Below are 18101 nucleotides of genomic sequence, written 5' to 3'. Positions count from 1 at the left end.
GCTAAGAATATTACTTTTTATTGTGAATATCGGTAGGATTGAGCTGTCTCACAGATAAAAATTCGTGAAACCGACTCACGAGAGACATACTATATATTAAATATGAAAAAGTGTTCAAAAGACAACAAACAAATTAGTCTAATATATTTTTTAATAAATTATGTGTTTATCCGTTGAAAAGAACCCAACTACATCATCAAAATATAGTAAAGATGTGGGAATTGAATATGAATATCGAGTGGGGTGCCGTTCCAGAGGAGGTGGAAGAGCTTGAAGGAGGTGCAACCGCCGTAGAGCTCGTCGCATGTGTGGCCGGAGCAGTTGAGCATGCTGCGGAACTGGGCGGCGCCACACCCATCATCGATTCCGAAAGGATAGTTTATGGGAATGTTGTTGCAGAAAGTTCGGCAGAGACAGCAAACTTCGATCAAGAAGTTCAAAAATATGATCAAGATCCATAAGTTCAACTTCACCACTCGTGCACCTGAATTGTGAAAATGGGATATAATTTTTCCTTCCTTGTTTATTCTGATTACAAATGTATTCATATATATTTCTTGATAAGAATATGAGTGTTATTGATCAGCGTAAATTGTTCAATGTTCATTCTCTTTACAGCTTTATTGAGTAAAGATGTTGAAATTTGGGTAAAAATGGGCATGCAAACTCCAAGTTTCCTGCTTTTTGTCGACCCTTTTCAAGATTTAAATAATTAAAATCATTCTTGGAATGGGTTTTAGCTAGTAACTTTTAATATATATATAACCCTCCATCCAATTCATTGTTAGAAGGAAAAAAAGGTAACTTTATTACTGTTTTTTTCTTTTTGTTTCGTACGGAGTACTTGAAATTTGAGATAAAATTAGACTTGTTTGCACTAATCCTTATGAGTCATTGATCTCCTATGCGAAAATTTGTGCTTATCGTGACTGGGATCATTAACTAAATTTGGAGTCAATATTGTTGATTATACGTGAGGTCCACAAAATCTTTCCCTCGTATATTATATATATTTAAGATTAAGTAGGCATGGAAAATTTAGTTTTTGTGACATTTATTCTAGCGGCTGACATTCTTTACAAGAGAGAAGAAGAATCATCAGTCTTCTGTTAAGGTGATTCATTATTGGTTTTGTTCTCTCAAATATGCATGAAAAATAAAATTACAATCGTAGAATCGATTTTTTTTTTTTACAGAATCTTGTCTCTTGCAGATATTGTGTGTACATATAAATATATATATTCATTGTTGTATCAAAGAAGAGTCCTTGCTGTGATCCTTCTCTTTCTTGGGATCAAATCCTGCTTTTCTCCGACAAAAACTCCTTACCTTTTGTCTTTGTTTATCAACATGGTTGAGGGAGGGATCTCACGTGCAGATAAGACTGAGTTTACTGAATGTTGGAGAACAGCATGGAGAACGCCTTATATCATGAAGTTGGCCTTATCAGCTGGCATTGGAGGACTCCTCTTTGGCTATGATACAGGTCAGTAACATGCCTCAAAGTTTTGGTGCTTAAAAATGTCACTGAGATTAAAATCATAATAGCAAAAAATATTGTTTGTTGTTATAAAAATCAATTGAAATAAATAATTGTCATTTAAATTAATCTTTTCGAAATGAGATCAATACATCCATATTCTATTTTTGTGCAGGTGTTATTTCTGGTGCCCTTCTGTATATTAGGGAGGATTTTGACTCGGTAGATAGAAAGACATGGCTACAGGTATATATACATATTATCTTTGATATAAGCCATTTTCACGGAATCAAAGTTTAACTTCACCAATTTGCATAAAAATAGGAAACCATTGTGAGCATGGCTGTTGCGGGTGCCATATTTGGTGCTGCAATGGGTGGATGGATCAACGACAGGTTTGGACGAAAAATATTGATTTTGATAGCTGATGTTCTGTTCTTTTTCGGTGCAATTATCATGGCTGTTGCTCCTGGACCATGTATGATCATCCTCGGTAGAGTTTTCGTGGGATTGGGAGTAGGAATGGCTTCCATGACTGCTCCTCTGTATATTTCGGAAGCTTCGCCTCATAGAATTAGAGGTGCGCTTGTCAGCACAAATGGCTTGCTTATCACCGGAGGGCAATTTCTTTCTTACCTTATCAATCTAGCTTTTTCTCATGTAAGTGTGTTTTTTTTTTTTTTTTTTGCTTTTTAATATTCTCTCTTTTCACAATCACTGATTCTTAAAACAAGAAATACTCACACTCTGAAGGAAGAACTAATCGGTAAGCAATCTGGAATATGCTTCAGGTCACTGGAACGTGGCGTTGGATGCTTGGTACAGCTAGTCTTCCCGCACTTGTTCAGTTCATTTTGATGCTGTCACTCCCTGAGTCTCCAAGATGGCTCTTCAGACATGTAAGGAATCCCGCTCCTTCTGTATTGCCTGCAAATTTAATCTGTTACACTCAAACATTGAGTTGAGTGGAGTTGCTTTTGAGTTCTCCTTTTTTAATTTAAGCAAAATTTGTCTTTTTGAATGTCAAACAATTATCAGGGTAAAGAGGACGAGGCCAAGTCCATCTTAGAAAAAATTTACCCCCCTGAAGAACTCGAGGATGAGTTGCAGGCCTTGAAAGCATCCATTGAGCAAGAAAAGCAAGGGGAAAATCCTGGGGAAAGTGGTATATTTTCACAACTCAAGGGTGCATGGGGTAATGATGTAGTCAGGAGGGGACTATACGCTGGTATCACAGTTCAAGTCGCTCAGCAATTTGTAGGCATAAACACCGTAATGTACTAAAGTCCAACCATAATCCAGTTCGCTGGATTTGCTTCGAATAAGACAGCACTGGCACTCTCTCTCATTACTTCAGGCCTGAACGCTCTCGGTTCCATAGTCAGCATGTGCTTCGTGGATCGCTATGGCAGGAGAAGACTGATGATTATTTCAATGATTGGGATCATTTCCTGTCTTGTGGTGTTATCTGTCGTCTTTTTCCAAGCTTCAGCCAGTGTCCCTGATGTCAGCAGCGCGGAAACTGCTTATTTCGGTGCCAATTCTACTTGCCGGGCCTACACTCAAGCTCCGGACGCATCATCGTGGGGCTGCATGAGATGCTTGGCTAAGGACACTGACTGTGCTTTCTGCTCGGCACCTGGCAGCCTAGTGCGTCCAATTTACAAGAATGTGATGCATTAACATGTAATTTATTCACTTTTCTTTGCTAATGATGTATTTTTTTCTGTCTTATTGGCAGTATCATGCAGGCGCCTGTCTCGAAATGAATGATGTGGTGAGAAGCGTCTGCAGGGCAGATAAGCGAACATGGTATACACAAGGGTGCCCAAGTAAGATCGGATTTTTGGCGGTGGTACTGCTCGGCCTATACATCATCGTCTACTCCCCTGGCATGGGAACTGTCCCGTGGATCGTCAACTCCGAGATATACCCGCTCAAGTATAGAGGGATCGGTGGAGGCATTGCTGCGGTTTCTAACTGGAGTTCAAATCTTATAGTCAGTGAAACGTTCTTGACACTAACCGAGCACCTAGGATCTGCTGGAACCTTCCTCTTGTTCGCGGGGTTTTCATTGATTGGGCTCGTATTCATTTTCTTCCTCGTACCGGAGACCAAAGGGCTGCAGTTCGAGGAGGTGGAGAAGATGCTGGAGAAAGAGTACTCTCCATTCAAGAAGGGAGGCCAAGCTTTAGAAGATTGTCACACCAACAACAATTAAGTTCCAAGCAGAAGTTGGGTGAAACCTCAACAATGGCCAACAGATACATTTTTTTTATATCTTAACAAAAATCCTTACATCGATACTCTCCCCTAAAACTTCCTTCTGCTATTTGGATTACCTTCATAGGCTGGAGACTGCCTTTTCTTGATACTGGTCGCTTGAACCCCACTACATTTTAAGTTGCTAAGTCAGCCATCGTCAATGTGAAACTTGCATGATATTACTGATCATAACATTTCAAATAGATAAAGGACATTTTTAAGTGAATGTGATAAGATTGATAAGCTTGAATCCAATTGATAAAGACAAAAACTTGTGTGAAACGGTCTCACGGGTCGTATTTCGTAAGACGTATCTCTTATTTGGATCATTCATAAAAAAATATTATTTTTTTATGCTAAGAGTATTACTTTTTATTGTGAATATAGGTAAAATTGACCTGTTTTATAGATAAAAATTTGTGAGATCATTAAAAGACATATTCTTGTGAAAGATAGGTGAAAGAATATTGATAATTAAGGAAAGAATTGATGAATAGTTTTAAATTATATTTTAAGATGATTTTGAAAGACTCCAATGACAACAAAATAGTACAATGAAAGAAATAAAAGAAATTTTTATTCTACTTTCTTGTAAAACTCGATGGAATCAAGAATTTTTGGAAGAAGAAATTTGGTAAAATCTGGATATCTACACACGGTGAGAAAAGATCGGAAAGAAAGTTTGGGCTTTTGATATTCTTGGGACGTCCAACGTACTTGTACAAACTTTATTTATCTTTTTAATGGAATCATTTCGTTAAAAAAATGTGAAAACAATGCCAACTAGCATATTACTATTGCACTGGTACTCCTGGCAATTCTCCGAGTATCTGCAGCATCACTAGTAATCCTTTGAATAAAATCCATCAAATTTTCAGAAGAACCAGATCGAGCCGCGTTCTCAAGCTTTCCAACTCTCTTCCATATGTTCATCTGATAGTTCTAAAGGATGATAGAATGTCTGATAAAAAAAATGGTGTCAAATGAGTCATCAATCTCTAAATCCACTTCATACTCTTGACTTCTGCATTGAAACAACAGAGGCCGAAGTTAGCATACAAAATGACAGAAATATTTTACAACATGAACTTGTTGAAATATTTGCTTCAAAATTAATTCTTTAGCAAAATGTGATTGTGAGTGTAAAATACTATTATTTTACGAAGTAAATAAACATAAGCTTCAATAACATCATAGAAAAATTTGCACGGTAGAAAAAAAATTCTAAAATAAGTTAATACATATAATTCCCTAAAAAATTGTTTTAAAATCACATGTAGTTGTACATAAGAAATCTATTTTTATTTGGAAAAGTTAAAACACATTATTATTTTGCAACTCTCATATTTTACAAAATATCTATATTACTTTTGGCACGTATTATCCTAGAAGTTATTTGCATCAAAACTTTTTGTGAAATATCGAAAAGACATCTCAGCTTTTGAATTTTTATAAAAATTGCACTATTTGTCGCTATTTTTTGAACATAGGTCCATGTTAAGGCTAAAAATCAAATTTTTAATAATTTTACGTCGAATGTACAAAAATACTCTTTTATTAATCAATAATATTGTCAACTATATATTTATCGAAATATAAATTTTTGTGATCGGCACAACAAAGTTGAGCAAGAAACCATAGAATCCTCTTCCATAGGTTCTTGTAGGAGGAAATCTCAAGTCAATGTAAGACTCACGTTGGTTTTTCAGCCGTAGCACATGTGCTTGTTCAAAAAATCGGGTTATTAAATGTAAATCGTGCAACTTTTTATAAAAGTTGGTGAATTATGCATTTTCGATATTTGGGGTTTTGGTGCAAATAACTCCATATCCTATCAACAACATGTCAAAAATCGATTCGAACTTCTTGGCCTAATGCTGCATTCTACGCACACCCCTATTTCGGAGTAACCCATTTGTTGTTGTCCTAGCTCACCTCTCCCTTGTTCGTCTTCTTGATTTTCTTCTGTTTCTGCTTCAGCTGAGTTAGCCCTGCTGCTGAAACCTTCGAGTTACCCATCATAGCAGCAACAAGTTCAGGATCTGTGCACGCCTTCATCAGTTCCTTCTCCCTGCTCGATGCCTCGGGCATGTGACTAAACAAAGTCATGGCAGTCTTGGCCGCTGCATTAGGGAAGAATCAGATAATAATGCCAGGAAAGGTACCCAAAATGGCAAAACTCAAAAGCAGAAAGGAACTGCCATATGGCTATTTTGAAAATGTACAAATTTCAGTCTAAGAACTCAAATAAACATCGCAAGCAACTAATAATCAAGATGAAAAGAAATACTTCATGTAAGTACCTTTTCCTTTCTTCAGTGAGCCTGGAATTATCTTGACATGGTATTTAAATGCTTGTAAAGCATTGTAAGGACCGCAAACTGGAACAGCATACAACAAGACATCAATAGGGAGTGGATTTCCGGTCAAATAGTCCACATCATTTAGCTTTTCCTTCTCTTCATCACCGATTTCATGAATGTCATCTTCTTCCATGGCTACCCTGTCCATCTCACCGGTACCCCTATCAACCCTACCATCTGCTTTGCTCTTCCCGGTTTCCTCCGGATGCTCAGGACAATCTCGAGACAAATGACCCGCCTTCTTACATTTGTAACATATCTTTGAAGCATCTTCAGGTGCTGCAAATGAAAAGGGAAGTATTAGCTCCTTATTCCCATCACCAAGAATATGGCACATCAAAGCCAAAAGATTTAGTAAATCATGGATGCAGATTAGAGTTATGCTATTATCAATCCAATATGAACTGAAACGTACGAAAATAAAACCGCAGGCATGAACACAATGGCTAAATAAATGAAACTATTCACAAGTAAAAAACTTACTGGATGGACTCGGACAAAGTAGATAGAAGTTTAGCAATGACCGAGAAATAAAATATGGTAGATATGATTCCACATGTCCATATTTTGTGCGGATGATCAATCAAATATAAATTTAATATCCTCTTAAAGAAGTACACAGATCTTGTGGTAGCATTTCCCATACTATTTAAGCGCAAAAATCAACTCTAAGGGAGTTGTCAGCATAATATGGACATTCCTGACATTATAAGACAACAAACCAAAAATCTGCGGTTCGAAATTTTGATGATTTCCTCTGAATATAGATTTGTTAAAAACATCGCACCACCATCAGTTTCAAGTGTCAGAAAGTCAACGAAACAACGGTTTCTCTAATTTTCCATACCTGTAGCAAGTTTGGCCTCTGTTCCTGGAAGGGCATTTTCATTCTCAGACTGTTCACCACCCTTTGATTTCCCTGCAGCCTGCAGGTTCATTTGCATGTAAATAAACCAACAATTTATGAGTTGCCATATTAGTGCTAGTGTCTTTTAAAGGATTCCAAAGAGCAGGAAATTAGAATTAAGATTCATGTTCATTTCTAAGGGATTGACTAATTTTTCCTCATCTCTTTTGACGTAATTAGAGAACTGAATTCTCAATGATCAGCAAGCAGTTTCCTAACTATTTCTGACACACAAAAGTTCAAATGAAACAGAGATTCATGAGAAACCTATAGCGAAAATAAAATAACAGTTAAGGTTGATATTAAAACAGCAGTACGTACAGCCAACAGAGCCATTCTAATGAGTCGCTCCTCCTCGTCTTGGTCAGCGTATTTCTCCTTTATCTTTTTCAATTTTCCTTTCTGTCCACGACTTGTTTTTCCATTAATCGGCTTGGAACTTTTAGCTTGATTCTCTGGCTGGCTCACAGAGTTGTGATCTTCTGTTTCTCTTCCATGTTCAGCGGTAGAAATTTCAGAACCATCTTTATGACCTTTCTTGAGCTTTCTTCTTTCAGCTTTTGAGATGTAAGGTCGATCTCTTTGCATTGGCTTTGTCACCTCATGGTGATGCTCGCTCACCGATTCCTCCACAGAAGGGAGCCCATAAGACCTAGTAGAAGCAGTAGCAGATCCAAGCTCAAGGGCTTTATCAATTAGGTCTTCCAAATCTTGTGCAACAGTTTTAGAGGTTTTGCCATCATATACTTCATCATGACATACATAATTTACTGGGCTAATTTCATCAACGGTGTCTTGTGAATTGCTGGTTACTTCTGAAAAATTCAAGCCACTGGCAGAGGCCACTTTGGAGACTTCCTCCCCTGATAGTCTCTCGGCTGACAAATTCGTAAGTCCTGAAGACTCAACCTTTTCTTTTAAGACTTCCTTCTCAGAATCAGAATCGGAGTAAGATATTTCTTTCAGGGGTTCAGTTTGCTCCATGTCTATTATTCCTTCCTCTTCACCCCTTACCCTCCTTTCATTCAGATGAGACCCAAGAGAACTCTCATCCAAGCGAAATAAAATTCCAAAACCCATTATTAGAGGATGAGGTGGAAGAAAATTCTTCTTACCACGAATCATGAAGCTTCCGACTGTGAGATATTCTCCAGTGGGAGCTGTTTTAGTGACCTGGTGTGGGTACACCCACCAAGCACTAGTCACAATCTTCGAGTCCCAAGCTTGGCTATGGCAGACCTACATCACAAAAAAAGAGACGATAAGCACCTACTCCCCAAATCAAATAGACGAAATCAGATATTTCACCACGAATGTCTACTTTCATCTTACTGTGAAACATCCTGCTTGGTTCAGAGTAAGAGGGGGTACAGGGCTTTCAGGTTTATGGTTCTTGATCACAGTACTAGAAGCACCATGGAGTTCCGCATGAACATATCTGTTAGCCATAAAAAAACAAACAACATTAAATTCTACTGTTGAAGTAAAATTATCAGATATGAAAGCTTTAAACAAGTCCAAAATAAACACATGAAAGAAACAGCTAATGAAAAACCAGAAGGATCAGGAATCTAATCGTGGATGTATTCCATAATATTAAAAAAGCCATACATAACCTCATACTGCAGAAGTTCGATATTTTGACACCTAAAATCATTCAGAAATAATTTAAATCCTTTAGAATGTGAAAAGATTATAACTAAAACTTCTTGGCAAAGAGATAGCTTCTGAAAAAGTTCATACAATGTACATCAAGATTTACTTAATACTCACAAATCTCCTTTGGACATATAACGCTTGACTATCATCTCATTTTGTTGGGCGTCACGTCCACTGATAACCAAATAATTTTCACTGCTGATGAACCAATTGAATTTTTCAAACCAGTGAACCTTACGCATGTGTGAAATTGTGGCGATAGCTTTTTCCTGGAAATTAGATAAAGGAAAAGTGTTACCACCTCATATAAACTAGGTAGATACATAAGTTGGAAAAATAAAAATATACAACCAGGGACAATTAGTTATAAATTAGCAATCCTTACTTTTATTTTATTGGTATCCACTCTCCACTTACCTCTCATATGAGATTATGAAACATAATTGTTAGAATACTCAAGGTCTTATTTCTTTTGTTTCTAGCCCATTCTACATCATCTTTATACAGATAAATATGGAGTGCATAAACTTGATCATTATCGATGCTGTTACAAGAAAGAAGTCAGCAATCTCTTTTTTTTTTCAAGGAAACCATATTATATTCATTAATTAAAATCATTTAATTATAGCTAGCGGACAAGTAATCCATATATTAACAAAAAAGAAAGACAAAAACCATGCTCATATCAACAACAAATATAAATTCAATCCCTAATCAAATCTGATATAGAGAAGTTCTTAAACTCTACTTGCTTCCCAATCCAGATAGATGCCCGAATCTTAATTTTGTCCCAACATTCTTCAACCGACTCTTCTAAAGAGTCAAAATTAGTCTATTCCGCTCCAACCATATTGTCTAGCAAATACAGTAAACTATCGCTCTTGGAACTACCCAAACCAAACCCAAAAGAAGTCAGAAATCTTTACTGTTAGTCTAAAAAGAGTTAGAAATTAGCTTAATTATATTGGTATCAAAACAATTAGACTAAGAAAAGTACTAAAATTCACTGAAGTCATCAACCACCTGTGAAAGTTGCTGGCGCGTCTTTTTTTCAGCGGCTCTGAAAGCTTTCTCATGTGCTGTGATGGTTTTCTCCTGTTTATTATCCTGTTTCTTCTTCTGCTCATAATAGCGCCGGGCATTAGCATGCGCTGAAAGTGCAAGATCAACCTCTACCTGAAAGGAAAATAAACAGCAATAAGGCTCTTTACATATATTTTTCCGTTCTGCTTTTATGTAAGGGAACCTTATGGAAGTGGGGAATTAGTTATTCACAAAGAGGCAACTACGGCAAAGGGCACGGATAGCTTGTCACTGCAATTGTTGTAAAAACCCCAAGTAAAGATGGCAAACCTAAAAAGTTTGGGTTTGACTATGGTGTACATGTAATAGTCGTTAACAATCAAGAAGATGTTGCTGAAATACCATAGGTTTAAGCAAAAAAAAATAAACTGAAGCTTTAAATTAGATACCTTGTCCACAGGTTGCGTTTTCTCATCATCGTCCATTTCATCGAGATTATTGCTCAGAAGAAGTGCCATACAATTTCTGTCAAGATGCAGCTTGTCAATGAGACCAGCTACGGGGTTTCCAGATTTCTTCTCCTCTTTCACCATACGAGCCAAATCAACCCAACTCATCCCATTTGCAATAGCTATACGGACTGCTAAGATGGCAGCATCTACATCTTCTAAATTATATTCTATCAATTCTGCCATTTTGACACACTCTTCAACATCTCTCTTAAGTGCATGCACACGACTTTCCTGAGACATCATGGTAAACTTTTAACACCAGAGGCAGAATTTGGTATTGACTACTACAATACATAAACAAGCTTTTCTCAAATAAATAAGCTTTTCTCAATTTGAGCATATCTTTACAGCGTAATAATCAAATTTTGGTGATGCAATTTCAGAGCACATGCCTGATAAAAGTAAAAATCAAAGAAAATTCAAGACAACAGCATCGGTTGCACAATGTCTAGACATTTAAATACCAGCAATGCAAAAAAGCATGAACATCAGCTCCAATGTAAACATAGAGTCAATGATAGACCTGATCAGATTTGATTCTATCAAGTTTCTGCATAGCAGAATTTTCTTTAGCCCTTTGTTGTTGTTCCACACGCTGGCTTTCGATTTTACTGTAGAATTCATCTAAAGCTGCATCAAATGTCTCAAACTCCATGGAATCTCTTGATTTGAACTGGTTTAGCAACAATGGACAAAACTCATCGAAGATCTGCGGAAGAGGAAACCCATTAATCATAAACAGACAAATGAAATATACATCCATGATTCTTCATTGGATTTTTATGAAGAAAAAATAAATATAATAGCATTGACATACAGCATCATCATTGTTTCCCAATATCTTTCGCTGCATCAGAATGTATCCTTTTGGAACTTTCTTACCAGAAATAACCTCTGATAGCCAATCCTCAAACTTCTTTACAGCTTCAGTCAGAACCTGTATTGAATTACCGTCCATTTTGAATTCTTTATTTAATTTTGTGCTAGGAGTCAAACCAGCATCTAGTATAATGTGTTCCGATAAAGCTGGCCCATAACCCAATGCTTCCCCAAGAACAACTTTCAGAGTTGTTTGCTTGGCACGAGTATTGTCATTCTTGTTTGTCCCAGCAGGCTTTGTATTCTTTTGAGTATTATGCTTATCCGTGGAGGCATTGGAACCGTCATTTCCATTTTCACACTTCTCGTGCACCACAGATTCGAAGGCTACCTCAAGCTTCTCCCTAGTTGTACGCTCAAATACTCGAGATAGTTCAACTGGATAACGATGTCGCGACATGATAGCAATTCCCTTATTGTCATCCCTGTCAAGAAAAATTAGCACACAAACTATTAGCATTGTTGCTTACACAGCAAAAAAAGAATGATGATGATGGATTCATGCAAATAACACATTAGAGTAGTCGACCTGTGTGAACGCAGGAGAGTCAGGACAGTAAACTCAGAATCTGTAAGAAGAATATTCCCTTGGGCATACAACTCCAAAATGACGTAGTGTGCATTAACTCCAAGTCCAAATTGAAAGAGTATTATCTACATACAACTTTCAACTTTACGAAACCCTTCTAAATTTTGAAGATTAAACATTCACTGATATCTGTAGAAGCCAATAATGCATACCCTATCATAGCCAAGTTGTCGCACATCTTCAAGCCGTCTTGTTCGTATGTGTCTCCTTAGTTTCAAAGTAAATCCTGACGGTGTATTACTTTTGTCCCTGTGTAGAAGAAGAAAAGATTTTGATTTTCAGGATATACATAATTATTCCCATTACAAATAATAGTATGTGTACAATTGTACATATCCATTTGTCACAAATAAAGTATGAAACAGTCAATTATCTAACGAGTCTTTTATGTTAGAACAAACCAAAATGATGTATTCTCTTTTCTCCTGTTACCAAGAGTCTTACACCAAACAAAACACATTTTTCTCTTTCAAGGGTACACATTCTGCTTCCTTCGTATCTAACTCTCACAGTTCTGTGTGAAAAGAGCACAGAAGCTTTAAAGGGATTCTTTTCTACACTCTAAGTTTCTTTAAAACTGAGGGCCAAGGCATATAGTAGAAGTACCGAAGAAAGAATGTAGAATATTCAGCAAAAGACCTTTTCTGCCAGAACTAGGCAGTGGAAAGCAATCTAAAACCAGTGCTTAAATGGGTGGCCGATGGTCTTTTTTAACGCTAAACTTTCATCTTTCCTATATTTCTAACAATGTTGCAGTTGCCAGGCCTGAGGTGTATGCCTCAAAAAAGATCACTCGATGAAATACGGAATTCTACAAAAAAAAAAAGAAAAAAGAATGCATGAAATTCAGTAGAAATGTAGAATCATACCTCATATACACCGTGGTATGTAATCTAACACCACTCTCCAACAACAGCAGAACCTTTTCACTCTCTCCCGACTCTGTCACTCCACTGCTACTCATTAGCTTAAACACATACGTCTAGCAAACATTTCGCACACATTACCAAACGAAAAACAAGAACTCGAAAAAAAAATAAAGTTATAACAGATTTCTTTAACAATAACTTAAAGGTCGGAAGAAAACTCATTTGAATATTGTATTGTTCCCAAGGAATTAAACTCGACTTCTTATATAATTCTAACATAAGGGATAAAAAAAAGTCAATTTTTATATAGTTACAACTAACAAGAGGGGAACGGGACTAAAGAGAAAGGAACAAAGGCAATTGAGCACTCTCCTAAAGCGAGCTACGTGAAAATACCTTCGGAGAAAGATCGTATACATTGGAACAACGCATGCCGATCAAGCGGCGGAGGCACTTGACCTCCGCCGCCACGTCGGCTGTGTTCATTCGGACCTTCACCATTTCTTGTCGTATAGGCTCTCTTTTTCAAGAATTCAATCTTCAATCCCGCATCCGATATGACAAATTAGCGAACAGATGCTTTATTCAACGTCAAACAAGGGTTTGATGCGATTGGCTTGAGATTTCAAACGTTCTGTGTCTATACCACTACCAGCTCTCGTATAGTTCAACCTGCAGGGAAAGAGAGAACCTGTAACTTGTATTGAGGAAAGTTTGCAAAATAACCCCTACAAATGTATACAATATCAGTGTATCAAATTACCTCATAATCACCACGTAATCGAGTCAAGTCGAATATTTGAATATTTGAGTTTTGACTCATTTATAATCGGATCGAGCTCGAACTTTATTTTACGAATATATTCATGGTTCACGAGCTTATTCAAGCTTTTATCGAGTCTAAACGAGTTTAATAAATATGAATAATACATTTAAATTCATTAAAAATTATTTATAAATTTAGAGAAAAATAAAACATTCCTGAATAAATTTGTAAATTTATTATAATAAATAAATTTAATATGTTTTTCTATATATTTCGTAAATAACGTGCTAAACCAATAAATCAAATATCAAAACTATTATTTTCATCTGAGAGACGACTCATAAATTTATCAACGAATATGTTCATGAACTAATGTGTCGAATATTGTAAAACTTGAGTTTGGTTCGTTTATCTTAACGAGCCTAATTAAACAAGCTTTCATCGAATCGATCTTCGAATAGGTAAAAAACGATTTGATTTATTTTCATCACTAATAGTCCATTATTTTTTAATTTAATTTAATTGTTTCTTCGATGTTGCATCTAAGCGGCTCCGAGATAATGCTGATATACAAGGACATCCGCAATAATAAACCTCTGCATGAGTTTTATGTTGTATCTGTGTCTAATTACTTTCATATCAAAACTTAAAATTTTCACTTTTTAAAATTTTATTTTCATTATCATAAATTTTTTATGAGTTCACTGTCTTTACACTTATTTTTATTTATATTTTCACTTTTCTTTATTTATAATTTAATTTATATATATAATATTTATTAAAAATTTAATTTACTTGTCTTTATTTATAATTTCATTTATTATATATAATATTTATTAAAATTTTAATTTAATATTTATAATTATAATTATATTTTAAATTTTATACATTCATTTATATGACAATAATGATTCGATATAAATAAACTTAAATTTTATTGAGAACATAAAAAAAGAAAGATACAATATGAAGAGCTTTGATAACATTACAAAATATTCCATAAAATAAAACATCAGATAATTAAGTGATCATAATTAATAAACTATTTTTATTTTTATCTTAGTTGTATTGTGCTTGTATGTGTTCAACTAAGTTGGCTCAAAGATAAAATGTACTTGATTATAACTCAAATTTTACTTTTGCACTTTGACACTCTGTAATTTTTCTGTCAAGCCTTGATTTATCTTTGCAGAATTATCTTTGTCATCTTCATTTGACCAATTACCTACTGCATCTCCCTCATCTTCAATAATTATGTTGTGCAAAATTACACGTATAAGCATGATATCCTTCAAGTCGTCATTGTACCAAAATTGACAAGGACCTCTAACTATTGTCCAACGAGATTGGAGCACCCCAAATGCTCGTTCGACATCTTTTCTCGCAACCTTTGTTTTTCCTCGATCTTATTTCTCGGTATCCTAAGGGCATGGAAATCTCTTGAGGAAGATAGTCCGTTGCAGGTAGATCTCATCCTAGGCCCATCATTGGGCGAGCACTTGCTTCATCATTTTTGTACCCTTGAGCACATAGAAGAGAGGTAAACACTTCAAACATGAGGGGCAATGGAACGAAATAAAAGATCCGGATGAAATCTTGTCGAGTTGAGAGCCCGAGGCGTCAAACTCATCGATTGCCCGATCTACAGGGTCTTTCGCTTGGGCACCCAACCCATAGGCTATCAAGTTTTTCCCATAGATTACAATAGAAGAAGATAATTTTTGCCATTCTACGAGCTCTTGGCTCCAGGCGTAGGGTTCCTAGGTTTTGAAGCTCCCAGAGAGCTCGGGTTGTGAAGGTAGCTTGGGCAAGAAGCCTGCCAAGCACTCCAAGGGTGAATGAGGTTGGATGAAAAGTATTTACCCTTCCACCCTTTCAGGTAGGAATATATGTCATCTATAAATGACTGTTGACCTGGGCTATTAAAGAAAATGCCTTGTCGTTGAAGCGACAAACGAAATATTAATATAGGATAAGGAGGTTGATGAGAAGGTTAATTTTGAAAAGAACTTTGGAGGCGGTCATTATGCAGGAAGAGTTAGGGTGAAATTGATTGACTATGATCCAAAAGAAACACGTCACCTTGCTATAAAAAGAGGGGAGGGAAGGGGAAACCGAAGATCACTATAAATCTGGTCCCGGAATAAGGTGTAGTTGCACTCGGGGGCATGATTAGGCCAGTCTAATGGACCCCGAATGATGATGGAGTAAGTAGATGGAATGGACCCGAGAGCGCGAAGATCCTCGTCGGCCCCGTAAGACTGGGAGCATGCCACTGTGGAGAGCAATGGAGCCCCTGATCTATTGGTTCCCTCAAGAGTGTTAAAAGAAAAAAAAAAGGTTGACTTTGGGGGTCGAGACCATCTTTCCTTTCTCTTTCTCGGACACTTAAAGACCGACAACCCAGTTTGAAAGATGGGGTTTCTAAGCAAGTTTGGAGGTATGTTCTCAGATATGGAAGGATGGAAGTGCAACCACAGGCTTTGAAATAGTGGTGGATTTCAGAAAGGGGAAGGTATGGAGGGTTTCATCGGATCTTTGCCCCCACATACTCGTATTCCGACAAGTCGCACACATTTGCCTCAGATGTGGAAGAAGTAAAATGAGACATGGTGGAAAAACGAGGAATGAAAGTGTAGAAAAACTTACAAATGCGAGGAAAAATGCGCGAAGAATAGCAGGAAAGCACATAACAGTTCGCAAAAATATATGAATGCACTGGAAGAGAAGGGAAAACAAGGAAGGGAAAAGTGTGAAACGACGAGGGGTTGGGGTTACTTATAATCGTGGGCAGAGCAATCCAAGACATTAGTGTGAGACTGGCTGAACCGACGAGATGCATCTCAAAAATTGAACTGGGTCACTGAAGAAGGCGAAACCGTAGGTAGGGTATACGAAACGACATCTAACATACACATGTATTTTCAAGTGCCAGGACTTATGCATGCCCTCGTTAGCCCTGGCCCGCCTGACATTCAAAATAACACTGTTTTCCTGCCCTAGTCCACATCTGACCGCTCGGGACAATAAGTAGAACTCTAGCCCGACTATATAATGGAGTGGTGATATCCCGGAAAGGCTCATGTCATCCTCAGACTCAGGAAAGGGAAGAAAGATCGAGAACCTAGAGCTGGTCCCGGGAAGCCAAAAGGAGAGCTGATGAAAATCAATCCGGGTAAAAATAAAAAGCATACTATTTAAACCACCCAGGCATGCATCAACCCGGGAAGTTTATCAGACCACTACCAACTTGTAAAAGTCTACACTCATGGCCTCAACCGGACATCACAGAAAGACTAAGTCAATTGATCATAGATACAGACCATCAATAATCGTGGAGTACGTCCCCACTGTTGGATCAATTTTATTTATATGAGTTTATATGTGAATAATTATGTGTTGTGGTTTGTCTATTAAGTTAAGCCCAAAATAAAGTGATCAACTAAGGTTTCGGGTTATTGAGCTTTAATGTATCTAATAGGTTGTTGGCCTTTAATGTGTATAGACATAAGTGCAATTTTTGTTTTCATGATGGACTAAAACAGAAATACCAAAAGATAATAATAATCATTATCTATATATATGGGTCATGGTCCCCAGATCTCGTGCTATCACATTCCCTATTTTCTCCCCCATTAAGAAAATAGTTTAGAAGAGAAAACTAAAGGTTTCTCTCAAAAAAATAGCGCGTAGATCAGCAAGATCAAAGCACGTTCTAAAGAATTCAGAAATATGACTTCATGTACGCTTCCGCTTAAGTTTTCCAGTCAAATTATTAATGATTTAGCATGATGGATTCTGCGATTTTTAAGTTTTCCCCAACACCCACCCCGTTCTCAGATCATGATGAAGCCAAGACTTGGGCCACGTCCTCACATCGTGGCCACTATCTGATTATCTCGCTTGGGCCACGTCCTCACATCGTGGCCACTATCTGATTATCCGAGATGGTCACCGACCTTGACACCCTATAACTATTCTAGTAGAGGTAAAATCAGGGAATTCAATTTATTCTCACAAACAGTCTTTATAATCATTTTCTTGAGCATCTATTTTCCTTTGTGTGAATATTTTACTGACTTGAGCATCCATGTGACCACGCCAGAAGACTTTCCCACTTCCCACTAACATTTTCTTATTCGAGTTTGTGTATATCACCCAATCCTAGTTCATCCTCTCAAGTCAAGAACACTCCAAAAAAAAAAAAAAAAAAAAAAACCATTTCTAGCGTAAAAATTTATCCACCGAATTCATCCGGAGTCTCGCCAATAATATATAATGTAATGTGACCCATATATAATTTGTTGCACACATAATGATTGGAGTAGCCAGTTGGACAACTTTCCTTTTCATTCTTACGTCCAGATTCTTCCTCATTTTATTTTTATTATTATTGTTGTTATTTTGTCAAGATTCCATCATCGTCATTATTTTATTTAGTTCAGAATTAATCGTTTGTTACTTTCTAAATACGAAGCATGTTTTTCTCCTATTTATTGTTATTCATCCCAGATTATAAATTTATTCGTAAATTTGTATCTCTGGACTTGAGGTTGTATGGGTTTTTATTTTAAAAGTACATCACTTCTAAAAGTTGAGTATGTTTTTTGTGAGACGATGTTACGAATTTTTATCTGTGAGATGTCTCACAAAATACGATCCATAAGACCGTCTCACAAAATAAAAATTTGGATGCAATTTTCCTATCTTCCACTTTATCAAAAAATGTTTGAACGTTAATTGAAAAAAAATTATAATAAATGGGTAAATGATGAAAAAAAAAAAGAAA

General features: G+C 36.6%; 1 protein-coding gene and 1 pseudogene across 1 annotated transcript; one reads left to right on the top strand and one right to left on the bottom strand.

Annotated features, from left to right (window-relative positions):
- The first annotated feature begins 136 nt into the window (after positions 1-136).
- Positions 137-3941, top strand: LOC142519156 (inositol transporter 4-like; annotated as a pseudogene).
- Positions 3942-5469: 1528 nt separating this feature from the next.
- On the bottom strand, positions 5470-13268 carry LOC142517924 (uncharacterized). Its single transcript, XM_075620442.1, has 14 exons — positions 12943-13268; positions 12547-12659; positions 11830-11926; positions 11618-11742; positions 11027-11513; positions 10733-10918; positions 10147-10440; positions 9698-9850; positions 8789-8943; positions 8348-8453; positions 7337-8254; positions 6956-7034; positions 6049-6387; positions 5470-5868 (listed from the first exon to the last, which is right to left on the bottom strand). Exons 1-14 carry the CDS (start codon positions 13045-13047, stop codon positions 5672-5674), a joined length of 3354 nt encoding a protein of 1117 aa, XP_075476557.1. The 5' UTR covers positions 13048-13268; the 3' UTR covers positions 5470-5671.
- Positions 13269-18101: the final 4833 nt, after the last annotated feature.

This window comes from Primulina tabacum, chromosome 11, assembly GCF_025594145.1.
Source record: "Primulina tabacum isolate GXHZ01 chromosome 11, ASM2559414v2, whole genome shotgun sequence".
In the NCBI taxonomy this organism is placed as follows: domain Eukaryota; kingdom Viridiplantae; phylum Streptophyta; class Magnoliopsida; order Lamiales; family Gesneriaceae; genus Primulina; species Primulina tabacum.
This window is presented reverse-complemented; position numbering and strand designations above follow the sequence as displayed.